This window comes from Seriola aureovittata, chromosome 3 (genome assembly GCF_021018895.1).
Source record: "Seriola aureovittata isolate HTS-2021-v1 ecotype China chromosome 3, ASM2101889v1, whole genome shotgun sequence".
Lineage (NCBI taxonomy): Eukaryota > Metazoa > Chordata > Actinopteri > Carangiformes > Carangidae > Seriola > Seriola aureovittata.
Window position 1 is genome coordinate 24197042 of NC_079366.1, and position 20995 is coordinate 24218036.

Below are 20995 nucleotides of genomic sequence, written 5' to 3' on the forward strand. Positions count from 1 at the left end.
AAATCCTGTTTCATGGTTCAGAGTGGCTGTTTGGAAGTTTAGGGGTTGAATCGGTGAGCAGAGGTTGTTCAGAGTTTGGGCTTGACTTGGTGTAAAGTCTGTTTCTGTTCAGGGGACACACCCTACTCAACTATACCTCCAAACAAAATGTGTCCTTGTTGTGGTGTCACAACTGTGAATGAATACCAAACCTTTATTTACACTTGAGCCCGTGCCTGGTATTCCAGAGGTCACTGTGGGTCACTTACTAGCCCGCTGCCACCATCGCTAAAATTAAGAGGGGTGCGTTTTCTTTTTTCTTTTTTGTAACCCCCAAATTCCTGGGATGAAGGTATGTGAGATTATATTTCACAACACAAACTGTCAAAAGGCAAATGATCCATGACTTCTGCCAGAGTGGTAATTTGTTCATGTCATGGAGAACTTGTCTTTGTAGGAAGGGAAAAAAAGCACTCAAACACATATTTCAAGATCAGGATTGTCTCTCCTAATTTGTCATTTCAAAGTTAAAAAACAAACTAACTAGTTCCTACAGCACAATAGTTTAAAAATGTAATATTAATCAGCTGGTCTTGCAGATCAGGGTTCATATTTATCAAATTTCTCAAAAAATGCTCTAAAGAGCCAAAATATGTTTCAAATGACTTATTCTGACCAAGAATAACCTCTAAGAGCAAATTTAAGTGTCATGATGAAATGATGGAGCAGGAACAGCTGGATTTACCCTACATCTGCCAAATTGTTGATGTCAACCTTTTTTTCGGTCAGCAAATGAATATGCAATATGTAAAGTAGATTTGAGCAGAATCATGTATATGTCCAGCAGTAATTAATAACCTAGTATATTTACAATATGTAAATACAGGCTAAACAATAGGAAACTGACTAAAATGGAGACAAAACAAAACTGGAGAATTTAGTACCACATTGACTGTAGCAGACAATGACTACAAACAAAATCAGTGTCAGCTTTATTATCTGTGTTCTTTGATCTCTTTTCCTGATAAATGCAAAAAAGAGAGGAAGTAGTGTAACATCCTATCAAATTTGCAAATCCAATGTATAAAAGAGGCCTAACTACCCTATTCTGAATTATGCTTATTGCTTCAACAAGTTATTCGTCATGACTAATGATATTTCGCACAGTCACTGATACTATTTTTCTATTGCAGTCATCTAGATCTATTAACCAACTAACGTCACTTTTCAGCCTTTTTCAGCACTTCAGCATTTTTAGTTGTAGGAAGTTTGAAAATCTGAAATTTGCAAGTGAAGAAATTGCTGAAACCAAGGTATTTTTTGAATTGTTTAATTGTTTTTTTGTTTTTTTTTTTTGTTTTTTTTTTATCAGATTCTCATCCAAAAATCCATAAAAGCTCATTTAGGGGAAAAGAACCCCAGCAACATCCTTTTTGTGAAGAATGTGTGAAGCTGGCAAGGGGCAGGACTGTGGGTTGCCCCCTCTCCATATGGGGTGGAGATGAGGTACGGGTCACTCGGAAAACACTTCTCTGACTGCAGAGCTGCTTGTTCTTTGGTCTAAGTTGTAAAATATCCCTGGGAGCCATTCACAGTGTGAGTCTTCCAACTTCAGGATCGGTCAGGGTTCAAAGAGCAGGGCCCTGCAGAAGCATTTGCTTGTCACACTGACCTGCAGGGACATCCTGCGAGTATAAACCTGCCTGGGTTTTATGGTACATGACACTCTTTTTGGATCCTGTAACACAAATCGAATACTAAGTAGTGTCTCGATGCCTGCATGTCTCTATAGTCATCACAAGCTATTAAAGCAATAGGTTGGTGCCAATTTTATGTCTGTACAGAAAATATGAAGCTATAGCAAGGAACCACTTAGCTTAGCACAAAGAAACAGCTAGCCTCTGCTCTGTCTGAGAGTAACAAAACCTGGTCACTTAAAAAAAGTTATTGCTTCCAGCCAAGAAATATTCCGGGACATAACCGCCTGTAAAAATGCAACTTTTAAGTTTTTACAATCATGCTCCTGCACTGATTACACAAAGTAAGTATAACATGTTTATTAGTGGATTTTAGCGATGCTTGTTAGCAGATTTTCTAGCCTCTGGACACAACCAGGCTATCTGTTTCAAGTCCTTATGTTGAGCTAAACTAAGCTAAGGTAAGCTAACTAGCTGCTGGCTGTAGAACTTCTATTTATTGAACAGCCATAAGAGTGGTTTCAGTCTTCTCATTTAACTATCACCATATTTCCCAAAAATATAAACTAATTGCTTTAAATCACTGATAAATGACTGATCAATTAACATGACAGTGTAGCCTATTTCTAACATTAATTCATTACATTTCCATATTTCAATAAAAGAAAATACAAATATTATTGGACCCTCTCCCCATATTTGTCCATTGCTACATATTTTTAATATGCATCTGGTTATGCCAAAGTCTGGTAGAGTCATTGCGTCCCACAGCTCCTCTGAAACCCCATACTGAGTCAATTAGACCTGTACAATGCGAACATCAATTACGCCGAGCAGGGACAATCTATATGACTCCAGAGCTCTAATGAGATTAATTCCTCTTGGATGGGATAAATTCCTTCCCAAATGTCAATGTAGAAAGAGTGATTGAAGTTAACAAGCTCATTAGTGCACTTCAGCACAATGTTCAGAGCTGTATGGTTGATTCTCAGTTGGCAGTCATGGGACTTTGGAAGATAAGTAGAAACCAGTAGTTTTAACAGTGAAGCCTTGAGGATGTTTTTTTTTTATTGTGGTCTACTAGATAATCCATATTTTATCAGGCGAGTTAACACCATCTTGGTAAAGGTGTGACACACAGCAGACCATTTTTACAAAATCCAAACAAAGCATTTTGTTGTGTCTGCCATACACTTAAAGCTGGCAGTGATTTCAGACCAGTGAAGTATTATGGATAAGGCTGTTATTATTCTATATTTGTAGTTGTCAAAAAAATCCCTTTAGACCAAAAAGCAACAATACATTCGTCCATCTCTCAATACCTTGCAATTCCCCAAGCTCATGTGCTCCTAACGGTCACAAACATATAGTTTCATTTTTAAAATAGTCTGAGTAATTGCCCAAAACAGCTGGAGATGTGTACTCATCTGCAGATGAATTTGGTGTAGCTCATGTTCTTTCTAATGAACTAAACATGTCAACCATTGCAACAATGCACCATTGGACATCCATGGCACAGAAGAATAAGCTATATCCGGTTTGGGCAACAAAGACACCATCTGTCAGTAAGATCAATTCATTGTTGGAGTTGGCTTCTAATGGGATTTGTTGTCAGTAAGATAAGTATAGAATATCACTGGACCTATCCTTTAATTCAGTCTGATCAAATGTCATTCTCCCTAAATCCCAACATCCTGTATGGGGCTATTGGGAATCTACCAAGAAAGAGGACTTTTTAAAAACATGGTACTGGTTTACTTTATAAACAGCCCTGATGGCTTTGATGCTCCTCATATCAAGATGACTCTCCATGAACATTCAATAAATTGATTCCTCAACCATTTCCACTGGGGCTTGCCCTTCCTTTGAACCTGCCCCATACATTCTGTTGTTTTTTTTGTTTGGCAGTAGTATAACCCTTGATGCTTTATGAAAAAAAGACGGAGAAGGTGGAGGGTAAAGACTAAGAGCGAAGGGTTACCGGCCCACAGATGGACCAGAAGGTCTGACAAGCTGTGTCTGATTTTCACAGCGTTGTAATGAGAACCCGCTGGGGTGACTTTAGGCACAGGCCTAGGATCAGTTTACCTCTATCCTGAGCCTCTGACCTTAACTGTCTGTGAAACTGTATTGTTAATAGGGGGTGCATGTTATCTGTGAAGTGAGGTAACGCAGTCCATTTATCCCCTTTTCATTCCTTTCCATCACTTATCGTCTTTCTTTTTTGTAATTCTAAACGATGAACTGAAGGATCCGCGATGTGTCAGTTTGACTAGTTTACCACATGTTTTGTATCTGATGCCTCAAGAGTGCATCAGGAATCTGTTTACAGCTGATCACATCCCTAAGCTAAGAAAGGTTAGCATATGACCTACCACACCACAGGTACAGTTTAGCCAGCTGACCTACTGCTCTTCTAAAAGGGGTCCAGTTGCAGGTTAACAGGGGGCTCTAGCCCTTAAATGGTTGTATAAGTGTTCCTACAGAGACCCAAATAGAATTAACAAACTTTGAAGGAAAGGAGATAAGAGGGGGAAAGTTGCCACAATAAAAGCAAGTTAAACCTTAACCCAGTTAAGTCCCTGGCTCTTCATGCAATTAATCTTGAGATATTTTAAAGACATCCAGGAAGCAATATACATTCACCTCACCTTAACATAATTGGGAAAGCAATTTAGTAATATATAAACATTATTTCTAGGAGACAAGATTGCAAAATTAAAGGATAAGGCTGTTCTTCCATATTTTTGTCAACAAATAATGAGATCATGAGACCAAAACTAACACTACATTCGTCTATCTCGCATTAATTTCCAAATTCCCCAAGCTCATTTCCTCTTAACGATCACAAATATATAGTTTCATTTTTAAAAGAGGCTAAGTAATTTCCCAAACAACAACAATGCTTTAGTCTTTCTCACTTCCCTTTCGTGTCTGTTGCACTCAGTCCCAGACCCATTCATTCTATGTGAAGGTACAAAAATATAGTTTCATTCCATAAAAAGGCAACGTAGCGTCCTAAAACAGCCGGGCACTGTAGATTTTAGCAAATGTTACTCAACAGGGGTAAATTGTGCATTTTTGGGGGACTACTTTAAGGGGCGGATTTATATACATTTGGTGTAACAGTGAGTATTTACAGCACTTTGCTCTAAATAAAATACATTCATTATTAATTGTGTTGAAGAAACATACCACTCAGTGCAACAGCATCTCATTTGTGTGTTTTTATTAGTTTTTGAACAACAACAACAACAAGAGATCTATGGCTGAGAGAATAACAATAAAATTCCAGGTAAGTAAAGCACATTGTTGAATCAGTCAGCAGTTACAACACGTGTCCTCCACTGTTGCTTTGCTCTCCTGTACAGTAGGTCTAATCAGGTCCTGGAAGTGAGTAATATGGATTCATGAGTCACTATGGGGCATCTTCAGACTCCTTTGTTCTGGGGTTGGGAAACACTCACTGTATCTCCAGTGGCAACACAATGTAACACCTAATTTGAGGGTGCAGCACTTTATTCATGAAACACTATTTATACATGCCAGGTTCACCCAAATTGTTATAGGTTCTGTCTTGTTTTCGTACGGAAAAAAAAAAATCAAATGAAGTGGGACCTTTTGCCAAAATATCCTCTTTGTTCGGTTCTGCTTAAAAAAAAAAAAAAGCTTGGCACATGTAGGGCTATAAACTTTAATGACAAGTTTAATTCAGAGCAAATAAACTGCAACTGTGTTTTCAATTCAAACACTTCTTTTTCTCCACATTTTTAAAACAAATGACTCATAACCTTTTTGAGTGATCGAAGGAGCTGCTGAGTGCAGAAGGCAGGAGGTTCTGAGAGACAATACTGGAATCCACATGTGCCACTTTGCACAGTAATTTTTTGCACATTCATTGCCTCTTGGAGAAAAAAAACATATTGCTGTAGGTGCAACATAAATTCAATTTAGCTCTATTGTACTGGGGTGGCAGCAGAAATCTCAGCAACATATCTCTAAGTCTGGGTAAGTGAGAGCAAAAATATCCGCATATCTTGAAACAACACGGGCCATATGGGAAAATATTCTTTCGTAATTTGGGTGAACTGACCCTTTTAGCATGGAGTTCCTCAAGGCTTTTACTTTACATCCAAGATTGAAGTGCTCACTTGTTTCACCAAGAGGAAGGTCAAGCCTGAGAAGAACCACACTGCTTGTCTGCAGACCAGACTGTATAGCTCAAGGGGGTCTGAGAGCGGATAGGAGCCAGAGCTGCAGAGCAGGAGGAGGCAGATTTGGTTTCACCCCTGGGTATGCTGAGTGGAGGTCTCCCTCTCTCACACCAGGGCGAACAATATTTCATCATGTGGTATGAACCTGCAGACATGCCCAGAGGATTTCACCACTATACTCCTAATGATGGAAAATTAACGCTCCACTGAACAGAGCTAAATGCCCCCACTGACAACATTTCCAAACTATTTACAGCGTGGGCCTAAAAAGCAGCAAGTTAAAGGATCACTCAGGATATATTTCTGTTGATTTGGGCGTAATGAGGAAAACTTGTCAGACACGTTTTGTTATGATTTCCATGAAGGGCAGAAGATGAAATAGTAAGGGAAATTGTTAAAAAAAAAAAAAAAAAAAAATGACGGGTGATAAAATACTATGAGCTATAATTATAAATGAGAAATGTCTCTCAGACCCTGAGGAGCGACAAGTGAGAATTTGGGCGTTTTTCTTAGACTTGGGAGACAAATGTATCCACAAGTTTCACCTGATATGAGGAAACCCAGTGTGCTGAATAGAGAAGCGGTCTTTACGCACAATAAACAGACTCCACCCAGACATGCCTGGAAGAAAAACCTCTTGGTACAGTAGGGGCTGGCCACTGACACAAGCTCCATCCACGCCGACTGATGCTCAACAGCCCCTGATTAAGCTCCTGTGTTCATATTTTTACAACTTTTACGCGCAAGCAAAATGAGAGCCCTCATCTCAACAGTGGCGTTGTTGTGGGTGATAGCAATACCCTGCACGGAAGCCATTCACGGATTATACAATTTTGGCCAGCATGAGTTATTCTACAAAAAGAATAACTGTAAGCCAATTCCTGCAAACCTCCTCCTGTGCCACGACATAGAGTACACGGAGATGCGCCTCCCGAACCTGCTCGGACACGAAACCATGAACGAAGTTCTGCAGCAAGCTTCGTCTTGGATCCCGCTGGTCCAGAAGCAATGTCACCCCGACACGAGAAAGTTCCTCTGCTCCCTTTTCGCTCCCGTGTGTCTGGATGACTTGGACGAGCCCATACAGCCGTGCAGGTCTCTGTGCGAGAGCGTCAAGAACGGCTGCGCGCCCGTGATGTCCGCGTTTGGCTTCCCCTGGCCAAAGATGTTGGACTGCGACCGTTTCCCTCTAGACAATGACCTGTGCATACCACCTGCAGGCATCGACAACTTTGTGCCAGTCACCAAAGAAGGTGAGGTTTTGTCTAATGTAGGCAAACTAACCATTCCCAAGTCCTGCGCATAAATGCCAAATTCACTTAGTGGCACATAACTAATAATAGATCATGTATGGACTTTTACTGTTTCAAAAAATGAATGTGTGAACAGCATGATTTTTTTATTCAGTTTATTAACTCATGTGTCCTGCACTGTACTGCTCAAGTGATATTCACTTGTGCATGACATGTTTAGTCTGACAGGCTTATAACTGCTAAGCAATGATTTGTTAATTCAGTCTAATTTGTTTGTTATAGTGCCCAGAGTGTGCGATGCTTGCAAGGAAACAGATGAAAATGACAACGAAATTGTTGACAATCTGTGTAAGAATGACTTTGGTAAGTACGCGCCCACTCATTTTATTAAAGCAGTAGTTCCTAAGGTGAAGCTCAGGGGCCCAAAGAGGTCAAGGGAGGGAGGGGTGTGTGTATTGTGACCAAGATTTCTCTTGCATTTTAGCACCAAACCACATGTAAATACAGATGGCTTTCATTAGCACATGTCAAAAAGGATGATCTGCATACAATATTTGTGTTCCACTCCCCAACCCTCTCTCTGCTGCATGCTTTAAGCTCTGAAGATCAAAGTCAAGGAGATCTCCTACATCAACGGTGACACCAAGATAGTGCCGGAGACCAAGAGCAAGACCATCTACAAGCTGAACGGCGTGACTGAGCATGACCTGAGGAAGACTGTGCTGTGGCTGAAGGATGGCCTGCAGTGCATCTGTGAGGAGATGAATGACATCAACGCTGCCTACCTGGTCATGGGCCAGAAGATGGACGGCCATCTGGTCATCACCTCTCTGAAGCGCTGGCAGAAGGGCCAGCGTGAGTTTAAGAGGATTTCCCGCAGTATCCGCAAGCTGCAGTGCTAGGAAGGGAAAAAAAACTGCATGTGTTACTGTTGAAGATAAAGTTCAGTTGAGCTCTTCCCCGTTCAAATTTTCATGATTGGTTTGCAGTCAAATATATCTTTCTATAGAGCCCAGCAAAGATGTTTCCTTGGCCATGTGTCTTCCATTGGTTTATCATTAATATCCTAAATCTTAAAAACAAGGTGATATGGGGCACACATAGGGTTGCATGGCTGAAATAGCTTGCATTTATTTGACTCTCCACTGTAAATTTTATGGATTTTCAGTTTCCGAAAGGTGCTATGCCCCAATACACTCAAACTACATTAATCAAAATATTTTAAAAGCCAACATTTGGTTGCTAAAAACACCAATTATATCTGGTGCAAACACAAAGGTAAATAAATACAGAAAGAGAAGTCCCTAACGGTACAGTTATGTGAGATTCTGTGACTTTCATCCATTCACTCTTGTTCGTTTTGCACTGACCGCCCCCTAGTGGCCAGTTTTCAAGTGTCTTCCCTGGGAGCTGTCTTTTTTGCTGTCACCTCATTAATTAATGCAGTTAATTGCACTCAGCTGGTGTCCCAGGTACAGACGAGTCACTAATTACATGATTAGAGTGAAAACTAGCAGCGCTTTGAATCCAGGATTAAAAATGACTGACTCTAATAATCATTGGCAGATGTGGCCTACAGTTACATCCTGCAGATGTAGTTTATCATACTTTAAGATACTTTTCTTTTCTCTTCCGTTATCAGAATGTAAGGTTTTTCTACCTTCTTTGAAGGGGCCTCAAACAGGGTTAAATTCTCGGCAGAATTTGTTTAGGGCAGTGGTCAGGCTTTATTAAAAACTCCTATTAAAAAACAACTTACATTAAAAGAGTCGAAGGCCCTGACTGCTTGAGACAGGACTTCACAATTCAAGTATTAAGATTTTTAAGAGTTCTGCGGGATATTTTGAGGGAGTCTTCCTTAATATGGTATCAAAACTCATTTCTGTCCTAGTTCTACAGACACAGTTACAAAGATGGAGTCATTGTGTGTGGTGCATACCGAGTGAAGCTGTGATTCCCCGTGTGTGTAGTGTGATGTTCAAAGACAAAATAATGTTCGTGTTTTTGTATTCCTACCGTTTTCTCAAGCAAAAATGAGAGATAGCTGGCTATATTCTCTTCCTGTTCAACAATTGATTATTCTTGATAAAACTTTTATAGGCCTGAGCAACTGCATACTTTTCTACCACAGTATGATAAAACAAATATTTTTCTACTCCAGACTTTCACATGTCATTTAAACTTTTATGTAAAGTTTTGGTTTGCATCTTCATCCTGTTGTTTTATGAGTAACACAAATTGTATTAACGCTGAATATCTGAGTTATGGTTGATAGTGTTGATTTGATGAGCAGTAACTTGATAAGCGCAAATAACCATGTGGCAGTGTGTATGTGTGCATTGTAAAGTATTTTTTTGAAAGTATTACTGTGTAAATATCAAATACTATCTTTTATTCTTGTATAAAGTTTCCAGCTATTAAAAGCTGCCAACAACACGTTTTGAAATTACTCATGAACGGAGTGTTGAGTTCTAAAAATAAGATATCCTATCATTTAGAGGTCAAGTTCACATTTGACTATCAGCAGGAAACCAATATACTCATGAATAAAAGAGGAGTTAAAAAAAAAATCCTGATGACCGTAGTTAGAAGATGGAAAAAAAAAATCTACAGAATGTATTATTAAATGCCACCATCTAGTGGAAGTCAATGGTAACTGCAGACAGATCCTTTTGTGGCATTTAGCACTGTGTCTAAGGATGACTATTTACAGTTTTTTCATCTAAAATATTTGCACCATTATTTAACTTAAGTGGGGGTTATAATGCTTAAAAAGATCTGTCATGCAGTCATATTGAATGTAGTGTTTTCATGCTTGCTTATAGACATGCCTTTATTTTCTTTCGTTTTGACCATGCATTTCTGAGAAACATCTAAGAAATGTGACACCTGTTTTGTTCCTGATACTCATTTGTTTTTCACTACTTCGATTACTGTGGGGAAATTATTGTACTGCAAGGCCCAATGCTTTTTAAAATATTCCACATATCATCTTTGCTCTTAAGTTTACTTCTTATGTCCTACTTTTAAACACGAGTGCTCTCTTGCTGTTTTGTTTGGGTGATGCTCTTCGTAACTTTTATTTTGATAAATTCCATATACAAAGTCTTTACTTAAGAAAAACAGGCACAATGTTAGATCTGAAACAGACAGACTATACGACTTAATCTAGCGATTTACATCTTCAAACGGCTTGTTTCTGTCACCAACAGTCTAAATCTCAAAGCATCCATAAGGATATAAACCAGAAATGCATACAATTCTGACATTTGAGAAGGTGGAAGAAGTCTGCAACTTAACCTCAGAATTACTTAAATGATTTAATCGTGGTGATGAATTTTCTGTCAACTAATCGTTTCACTATAACAAACTACTTGGGGCCATCCACTGAGTGATGTGGAGTACGTCCGCAGTATGTATCTCTAGATTCTTCTCATTCATCCAGGTATTGTGCTACCTTGATGACTACGACTGTACTGACATGTCAAAATGAATCAGTCCACTGGACTGTGTGAGTAGATTTCCCCACGTGTTTTAGGGTTTCATCAGCTCTGCCAATTGATGGGGAGTCCCAGACATTTCACCTCTCAAGGTGAATCACACTGGCACATGAGCTGCTGAGGGTTGTTATATGAATCAAGGTGTGAACCAAAAGAGATGAGTTGTAATCTACAGTCTAAATGATTTCCTCTCATGAGGAAAGAACACCACATTCAGGTTCCTCACTGGTGCTGCAATGAAAGTGAACTGTAGCTGGTATTGCCAAAAAGACTTAAAGTATCAGTGACTTAAAACACTGTCCTCACATTCACTTCTTCTACATGGTTTCTATACCACTTTACACCTTGAACTGTCACATGACTACCATGTGACTTCAATGAGTCACCAACAGATTTCATGTGACATTATAGCATGATTGACCCAGAAATACCTGGGACTCCCCACTGGCCAATGGAACTGACGAAGCCTCTTGTATGCCTGCCTAAAAGCCTTAACCCTACTCCTACAGTCTAGACAGGGGTTTCATTTTGACCTGCCAAGCCTCAGAAGTAAAGTGTTCTTGTTGGTCAGGGTCCAATCCTAAAGGAGTTTTGCCAAGTAGCTTTAGTATTAACAAGAGGCTTATATGTATTAGGAAATGTGTATTGTGTTTAAAGTTCCTGCAAAAGGCAATACATGTGTTCTTCTTCACTGCATTTGTTTTGACAGAGCTATTGCTAGTAGGTACTGACCAACATTATACATTCAAAACATATGATCACTTGGTAAAATACAAAGCAGTACTGATTAAACTACAAACACTAATTAAAATGATCTCCACTATAACAAGCGACAAAACCAAAATGCAACTTATAGCAAATCAACAATATACAATATCTTCAGTATTGACTTGGAACATTGTGCACAACCATTAAAGCAGTTGAATACTTCTTCCATGCATAAGCCTGCATAGGCTACATTACAAATGTTGTAATAATGTTACTGTACTATACATGTCAAACTAATGTGTAGCCTAATACAAATTGCAGCATCAAGAAGGGTGAGGTCTGTTGGTGATCTTATCCTTATTCCTTTTTTTTTCTTTTGAATTAATAAATGAATGAATGAATTTACTTTTATAGACGTCATTCTAAATGGAATATTTTTGGACTGCCCAGAGGATTGACATTTGAAGACTTCACCTCGGTCACTTCTTTGTTTCGATATTTTATAGACCAAATGAATAATTAGGCCAAGTTGGAAAACATAAACTGCAGATCAACTGATAATGAAAAAAGTTTGTTGCAGCCCTAATTTAATTATTTTTAATTGAACTTTTTCAATTGTGGACTAGTCAATTTAACACCTTATAGGAGAGGTGATGTGTAAATTATTGCACCCTTTTTCCCATGTAAAACACCAGCTTGATATCACAGGCATATTACAAAAATAGTGATAATTATAGGCTAAAACTAAAGCATCACTAAGTAATAATGGCACTAAGTAATCCTATAATATTGCAGTCAATTTGTAATTTGTTACAGTAACAGATATTTCCAAAGTTTCAGAAAGCAAAATACCCCAAAAGAATCATTAAGAGCCATCCAATGATCAGTCATAACTCATTCTGTATGAATCATGTAATAGTCTGGACAGCTAGAATACAATCACGCACACACTGGTTGTATCCGTATTAGGAACCAGCAGTCATGATGCCTTCAAGGCTGTGGGAAAAAATAAAACCAGTGGGGCGAGGATAAACAACCCTAAAATAATGACAGGCGTAGGCTATATGGGGAATTTGCTATGACAATAGAAATGCCCTGGTGTGACGTTTAGGGGGCGAGATGCGTGAAAACCCTGTAAACTACCTTTGGGAAAATTAATGCTTTAGAATTGTACTGATTGCAAAATACTATAGGGGACTTCATTTTCTATAGGTCTTTTTGTGGCTACATTATCTTTAAGCCCACAACGACAAACTTTAAGGTGGGATTTAAACTTAACTTAAAATTTTTTTTTTCCCAGTCTAATTTATGAAACTAAAACTAAAACGACTCTCTTCTAGGAGCACTTGCTAATGCTAATCAAATGCACTTCTTTGCGTCTCTCGCTTGGAGAGTTCGAGTTTACGAGGGTAGTGAACGCAGCACCAGAATTACTTTCCCAGCCGTTGGTAGAACCTAGCTTAAAACCTTTTAGCCTGTAGTTAAAATGTATGTTTATGTGTGTTCTTAACCATTTGTGCCAACGGGCTATAAAACCATTTTACCTCCCAATGACGGTCGACGATGAATCTTTGAGAGCAGGCAGGGCTCAGATTGACGAAGCTCAAAAAAGTACGTGGGGAAGTTCCCTAGGAAATCCCCCTAGACTGTTATATTATTCTCGACACTGATGCGCCAAATCTCCGACAACCGTCTTCCTCGGTCCATTTCTAAAGACACAGGGCTAGGAACAGAGGTGTCAAATGTTGGATTATTAAGAGTTGATCTTTCTGTTAAATCTACTAAACTTGCAATGGATAACTTCAGTATGAACACGGATAACGACATGGTGAAAGACAAAATCCGGAGCTACAGCACGCTGAATACTCTTTATCATGAGACTCGGCAGGAAATCGACCTTCTGAACAAACAGATAAATGTAAAGGACAATATCATTGCAGAGTTGAAAGTGAGGCTGGGGAGATATGAGAGGATCTACATGGCCGTGGGAGATAAAGAGTCTGTGGTCATAGGGCCGTCCAAGTCTTTGCTGGAGAGCTTATGTAAAGAAATATGCAAACTGAAACAGAAGAGGAACGATATGGAGTTCAAGGCATCTCGACAAGAAGAGGTATAATATATTGTTACCATGTTGTTCCTTGCGGATGAGTGTGGACACTGGAGCCTGAAGTTGGAGAAAAGTTAGAATAGTGGCGCATGTCTGTCCAATGAAGGGACATTACCCACAAGTCCATCAGCAAGAACTACTAAGCTTTAAAACCCTTTAAGTCTACATGTCAACTTTTAAGTTTTTGTCACCCTGCTGGATTTATTGTTTTGACCTGCATGCAATTGTGATGTTCATGTTGTATTAATAGTAAAATCTTAGTGAATATTTTCAGTGACATCCTCAGTGAAACAAATACTCATGATTTAAAAGAAAATCAAACAGAGAAAATATCAGTAACAATAATTAGAATAATAAATTTTAGTTGTATCGCATCTTTAATAAATAAAATGCACTTAAAGATTACATAGTACAAACTAATGTGCTCATGCAGTTCATCACCGTGTCTTCTCCCAGGAGATCCAGAGACTGAATGTGCAGCTCAGAGAGAAGGAACTGGAGCTGGAGAGTGTCAGGTGTCAGCCAGACCACGAGAAGGACCAGGAGATTCAGAGGCTGCGGTCGGCCTTGGAGGAGAGGGATCGGTCCGAGGCCACCAGAGCCGTCCTCTGCACCTCCCTGGCGGAAGAGGCTGACCAGCTCCGTGGCCAGCTCGGTGCAACTGTGAAGGTGTGCCAGGAGCTGCTGGCGAGGCTAGAGAAAGAGAAGAAGGGAGAAGGAGAAATGGAGGAGATGGCTCAGCTTCAAAAGCCTAAGGAGGTGTGTGATGCCTCAGCTTCATGGGGCTCCTGGTATCTTTGTTCACTTGTTGCAGTGGAGCTTGAGCTCAACGCACTACAAATCATCCCCACATTTCTTTAAATGTTGTGTTAAGTACTGCTTTTTGTTCTGGAGGACCCTGCTGTAACTTCCTTCACCATTTTCCACAGACAGCAGAGTCCTCTGACATGAGTGGTGTTAATGCTCAAATCTACCAACTTCAGGAGGAGAATAAACAGCTAAAGCAGCGAGTGGCATATGTAAGTCAACTAGAAAGTTATTCTCAATAATGATTTTTTATTTTTTTATAAGCTATATTTTAATTACTCATAAGTGCAATACTAATTTGCTTAAATACAAAATCAGTTGAATCATATATCCAACAGTGTCTTTATAATTTGTCCTTTTTAGGTACAAGGTTTGAATTCTCAGTGGCAGAAGTATGACTCTAGCAGGGAGGACTATATCAGAGGTTTGTGTCAGAGGCTGAAGGAGACCACTGGGCAGGGCTTGACGCCTGGGCTGGGTTCTGTCAGCACTGGGTTGCTTCATCAGGAGATTTCCAGGCTCAATGGCTTACTGGAGGAGAAGATTAGTGAATGTGCAAGACTGGGTAGAGAAGGAGAGGAGACAAGGAGGCAAGACCAAGAGCGCATCCAGACACTGGAGCAGCAGGTCAGTACTATTTTATTGTCTCAGTGTATCTTCTACATTGACGCAGTGTGTGCACATGTATAATTTTACTGTATACAGCTCTAGTACCATATGATGTTTTTAACAAACCTAAACTTAATTTTAGAGAAACATAAGGAGTAAAGTTTTATTTTTCTTCCTCAGGTCCTCATCTATACAGAGGACTTCAAGTCTGAGCGAACTGATAGAGAGCGAGCACAGGGCCAGATCCAAGATCTGAAGGAGCAGGTTCATCAGTTAAAACAGCAGCTACACAAACAGGTGAGACAACGGCCCTTCAATACCTATATGCCTACATAGCATTCTCTTCCTTTTACGGTGAGCATGTTCCCTTATGTGTGGCTGATGCAATCCTAACAGCATACATGTCTCATGCTTTTTTAGCAGGGAGCTAGCAGAGAAAACAGAGACGTGGTTCCCATGTGTCGTGTGCACATAGGACACAGGATCTCCTCGAGGCGACAGAAGGACGACGCAGAGCACCTATTGAGGACCACTGCTGAGACACAGCAGCAGCCTGCAGCTGCAGCAGCCACACCGAGCCCCGCCTGGAGTGAATGCTCAGGCCAGTCAGAGTTACAGTGCCCACTATGCCAGGCCAAGTTCAACGACAGGGACACTGCAGAGTACCTGAAACATTGGGAAGAGTGTGCCAAACTATAAACAGAACAACACTCACTTCAAAAAGACAGTTATCTTTTTGCTGACAGTAAATGAACACTGATGAGCAGCACTACACGGCAGAAAATAACCTGAGTGGAATTTCCAATTTGGGGAGGCTTGACTACAAACAACTGACTTAAAATGTTTGTACATAGGGAAGCAAAACTGTACAATCCACAGTTCCCTGTCGCAAAACAGATGAGTTCATCAGGCCTTTCTAAGTCTGCATAGTTTTTTTTGTTGTTGTTTTCTTTTAAGTGTCAGGTTCTGAGTGTTCTCCTGTGGCAATGCAGGAGATTATTGTGGAGGGGAAGAGGATTTCAATGCAATATATCAAATATCATATACCTCAATGTGTCAAATTACAAACCTGTTGCACTTTCTTGACATTTAGCCAAAAACTAATCGTAGGATTGTACAATTCAAAGATTCATGATGCATAAGCTTCTTATTTTTGGACCTAGACATGTAGTTGATAATGTGGTGCTATTAGTAGTTTTTATTTTTGATTAAACATTACATATTTCTGTTCTGTAAATTATATATTAAAACAGATTTAAAATATATAACTATTATATTAATATTTATTCTTTTTGCATATATAATTGGATTTTCGTGCAATGTTTTGTTGCCTATTTTTTTCACCAAAGCCATGAAATTTTACTTCCTGGTAAACTTTTGGGATCAAAAATTTCCACTTTTTGAAACAGTGTATGCAAAGACTGCATTCTAACTGACAATATGCTTATTTTCTGAAATCTGGTGCTGTTTTTCTCAAGCTGGCACATTATTTTTGTAATAAAAGATTGTTTAGATTGTTTATAGCTTTCAATATGTTTATTCCTGTGTGGTATATTTTAATTCTTGTGACAGTCTGCAGCCTGAAGCTGTAACCACAGATCACAGCCTAACCAAGAAAATGTTGGCGCTACTTAATCTAAGTCTGTGTGCATGTCTTTTAGTGTGTGTTTGTGTGTCCATCTATGTCACGTGTGTTTTTTGTGCACAGTGGAAAACCCCTTCCCAGCGTTGCCTGAATGGGCACGCTGTACTGTGACAGCCAGATTCCCAGCTGTTGTGTGGCTGAAGCAAACACTACAGGGGTTTGGCAGCTCAAGTTACATCCAAACCATCAACAACTGCCTGCAGATCAGTTGGTGACAAAAAAAAAAAAAAAAAATTCTGCAGTCAGTGGCTGTGAAGTATCATTTTGACACAAACAGTGCTGTTTGGTGAATCAGTTGTCATGGGTTTGGTGTAGTAAGCACAGGAAGCTGGACATCCCCTCTTCTAAAAGGAAGTAGGCAGTTGCAGAGCATAAAGAAGATGGAGCCAAACAGCAGTGGTATTTATGTGTGAGTGAACGCATCGCTTTTTGCTGCATTGTTCTCTGATCAGATCATGGCACATTTAAAGGAAGACTATAACTTTCAAAAGAGAGCAGTTACAAAATTAAGTTTAACCCACAAGCAGTACAGTAAATGTAGCTGCTATTCAGCAAAAGTTTGAATCTGGATTTAAATACCACAGGATTATCAAATATATTTCTAGATAAAATTAAAAAACAAGCTTGGGTTTTCATTACATTTTCACTACATGCTTTAAAGCAAATGTTTTTTATATTTTGGGAAATAAGCTATAAACTTTCTTACCATATGAAGTTAGATGAGAAGAGGTTAGTTAAATAAGAAGCTACCAAGTATTCGGTTAGCTAAGCACAGACTGGAAACGGAGAAACTGCAAGCTTGCCTCACTGATAAACTGCCTATTTTGTAATCATGGACAGAGCCAGGCCAGCTGCTTTCCCTATTTCCATTCTCTATGCTAAGCTAGGCTAACCCAACTGCTAGTGGTAGCTTTACATTAATGGTACAGGCATAAGTAGTATCAATCTTCTCATCCAACTATCTGTGATCAAAGAAAATAAACATATTTTCCAAAATGTTGAACTATTCAGAGTAAAATTTTCAGAGATGATTTTCAGAGTAAAATTCTGACTTGGTGATCAATTTCAACCAATTTTTCTACCAATACTAGAATTAAAGATATTAATCCTTAAAATTAGAAGTGTTGAAAAGGTCTGCTTCTGAAAACAAAATGAAGAGGTTTGAAAGTTGGTACATCCCCCAGGTCCCCAAGTGTTCAAATGACACCACATGATAACTTACTCGTCAACTAACTGGGGACAATGTTTGTGGTTGAATTATTTTGTAACACATCCATTTCCTTTACATAACACAGCCTGCCTCAAATTCATGTGCCTACAAAATGACTGGGTCCAATTTTGGCTTTAAAGGGCAACTTGAATATCTCGTCTAAAAGTCGACCACAGGCACATTGGCAGAAATACACACAAGCCCTAAAAAGGCCATGAGCTGTCTTCTAGGGATTCCCCCCCCACCACCACCAGCAGCATACACCTACACATTTACAAAAGGGTCTATATGTGACTGAACTTCCACAACGCTCTACCCACCAATCTGAGAGTGGAAAAAAATAGGTCACAAGTCCCCACCTGAGTGTCTGGGAACTTTTCTAAGAGACAAAGAATTAGTAAGAAAAGTCAGGTGACGGTGGTAGATCAGTTCCTGTTGGAACCGGGTTTCAAAGCATCAGGATGTACTGATCTAGCAGTCATATACTTTAACAGAGAGGGTAAAATTCAGCCTGACACTTATCCAGACAAATAAAGAATGGATAGATACGGCCTTTAATCTTGTGTATATCCTAAAAGAATGGGAATTTCCCGCCATCACAAGGGAATTCCCAAAAAAGCAGACAAGCTTATGAGAAAATGGATTGCTGTCGACTTGAGCGGATCATTTTAATTCAACGTATGTTGGTTGAGGTAGCTGGTATTAATGCTGGCTGTTTTATCAAGGCTTTTTGGTAAGGAAGTCCAAGGTTTTGGCCATCAAAAGCAGCATGGTGGCAGATCGTAGCCAGGAAAGAAGAGGGGGGGATTCCCTCTGTGGAAATGTATGTGATCCTGAAGCGCTCCAGGCGGTCGACGATGAAAAGATCAGCGTTCTGATTACAAGCTACAAGGCAGCTCTGATCCCTTTTAATAATCCTATTGGCGCTCTCCCCTGTCATTGTCAGACTGCTGAGTGCACCATTGTGTTTTCCTTCATCAACCAAGACCATTTTTACAGCAAATTACAAATCAAGGAAATCTTCCTCAAAGAACACATGATGAAAGCTTTTTAAGTGGTTTCTACGGACATAAATGTTTTATTAACCAAGGGAAAAGGTTGGTTTGAGTGGCTCTTATCTCTTCCTGTATCAAAAAACAGAAATCTGCGCCATTTTGATGTTTTATTTAGATCATGGCCTACGTTAGCCTCTCAGACATTTTGCCCGGTGATTTTGACTTGGCTACATTTGCGTAGTTTTGTGGGGCATTTGCTTAAATGTGGTATATCCGATCTTACATCACTGGTGACTGAGAGCGAGCACGCTCTACAAACAGCCAGACAGTCATTCATACCTGAAATAAATTATGAGTCATATCTGCTGTGGGAGCTCTCACAAACCAAAACCTTTTTGTCTAAGCTTACACGAAGCGCATTTACCACAGTTCTCTCATTCATCAAATTTGTAAGAGTGGTAATTTTTCAGAGTGAAATCACTGGGTTTTAAGAAAGTTACTCTTGGAAAAGTTAAGAGGAAGCAGTCACTGTGAAGAACATTATTGTAACCCACTTCCTCTTCCACATTATCCAGTTGCCTCTAAACATATGAACATACTGTACTTTCACAGCACAAGCTTTGGACATTTTTTAAAAATCAGGAGTTGCTTAAAATCTGTTTTTTTCTTTTTAAGAAAGAACGAAAATATGAATATAGTTTTTAACAGTTAAAAATGAACTACAAATTGAAAGTCAAGATCAGTTACACATTAACTTGAACATATTTTTAGCATTACATGGCAGAAAGGGAAGCTCAGCAGGGATTAACTGCTTACAAAAAGTTTACAAAAATGTCATAATGCCTCTTTTCCATTCAAAACAAACTGGTGTAAAAACGCTAAACAGCATTACCACAGCTGATGTACACTATGAAAGGTATGCATAAGCTCATCTACATCTAGATAAGCCATAGCATGACCTCATTTCGCGCTCACTTTACCCTGAGGGAATGTACTTGATTTCATAACTGCTTGAGTTCAATTTTCCCTAGAGTTTCATGTGCATATATGAAATAGCGCTACATGTAAATGCCAGAAGTAGCCTAGTGGCAGCTGCCTTTTTTGTTTGACCTACAAACATAGAATTGAAACAACTTCGGGATCTACATGACTCAGTTACATTAGCCTTCTAGACTGAATATGACTATCAATTAGTGGATTTCCCAAAAGGAACACATATCCGAGGGTGACTCACCCTGCAACCTTGTGTAGCCGCAAACATGCAGACAGCAACAATAGGTAAAATTCCTGCCTCAGTGCAAACAGTTCACATTACTGTCAGGTCCCATATATATATATGGGAACAATGGTGTTGAAATGAAATGACCTCGATATGTTTGTCACTTGATTAGCAAGTTAGCTAGATGTAAAGATTTATACCACTATCACATTTGTCTGTTAAATATGAAGCTACCGCCAGCAGCCGGTAGACTTAGCACAAAAGAGAAACAGGTAGCCTGGCTCAGCCCAACTTTCCAATGTTAACAAAATCTGCCTACCAGCACCTCTAAACCTCACTATTAACACATTATATTTTTAATCCATACAAGGTTTAAAATTTTTATATATGGGGTTTTTAGGTTAATCTGTTAACTTTAGAGGTGCTGGTAGGCTCAATCTTTGAGCTACGCAAATTGGCACCACTGAAGTAGAGTAACTACTACTCTAATGGGTCGTCCATCTTGTAGAGATGCTGTGTCAAAGTCTAATTTTAAGACCTTAACTGTTTTAGTTTCGCTACATCGTCTTTTATTTATTTCTGTGTCATGCAATTATCACACAGAAAACCAAGTGCAAGCTAATGTTATTGCATCATAGGAGTACTAAAAAGGCTGCAACCATTAATTATTTCAATTGTCATTAGGTCTGACAATTTTTTTTTGATAATCATTGTCAAATTGTTCAGTAAATAAAATGTCAGAAAACATGATTACATCATTATTCCCTGAAGCCCAAGAGAACATATTCAAATAAATTTAGTTGTCTGACCGAGTCAGAAACTTTTACTATGACAGAAAACTGTTACAAATAGTCTACATATTAACATATATATATTAACAAATATTCACATTTGAGAAGCTGTATCTTTGCATTTTTGGCATTTTAACTTAAAAAAAAATAAAAATAAAAATAAAACAATACCAAGATAACTATTTTCTGTTTATCAACTAATCGGTTCATTTACTCATCATTTCAGCTCTAATGTGCCGTTTGGTTCTGGGTTCCTTGGGA

General features: G+C 39.1%; 2 protein-coding genes across 3 annotated transcripts; both read left to right on the forward strand.

Moving 5' to 3' along the window:
* The first annotated feature begins 4906 nt into the window (after window positions 1-4906).
* On the forward strand, window positions 4907-11585 carry sfrp2 (secreted frizzled-related protein 2). The gene is made up of 3 exons (XM_056368869.1): window positions 4907-7143; window positions 7426-7506; window positions 7741-11585. Exons 1-3 carry the CDS (start codon window positions 6642-6644, stop codon window positions 8043-8045), a joined length of 888 nt encoding a protein of 295 aa, XP_056224844.1. The 5' UTR covers window positions 4907-6641; the 3' UTR covers window positions 8046-11585.
* Window positions 11586-12662: 1077 nt separating this feature from the next.
* tnip2 (TNFAIP3 interacting protein 2) lies at window positions 12663-16393 on the forward strand. Of its 2 annotated transcripts, none has more exons than XM_056371933.1 (6): window positions 12663-13461; window positions 13915-14217; window positions 14388-14477; window positions 14629-14892; window positions 15055-15171; window positions 15298-16393. In XM_056371933.1, exons 1-6 carry the CDS (start codon window positions 13021-13023, stop codon window positions 15571-15573), a joined length of 1491 nt encoding a protein of 496 aa, XP_056227908.1. In that variant the 5' UTR covers window positions 12663-13020; the 3' UTR covers window positions 15574-16393. The 2 variants fall into 2 exon arrangements, with proteins under 2 accessions (XP_056227908.1, XP_056227907.1); XM_056371932.1 differs by having other exon boundaries at window positions 12666-13461; window positions 15295-16393.
* Window positions 16394-20995: the final 4602 nt, after the last annotated feature.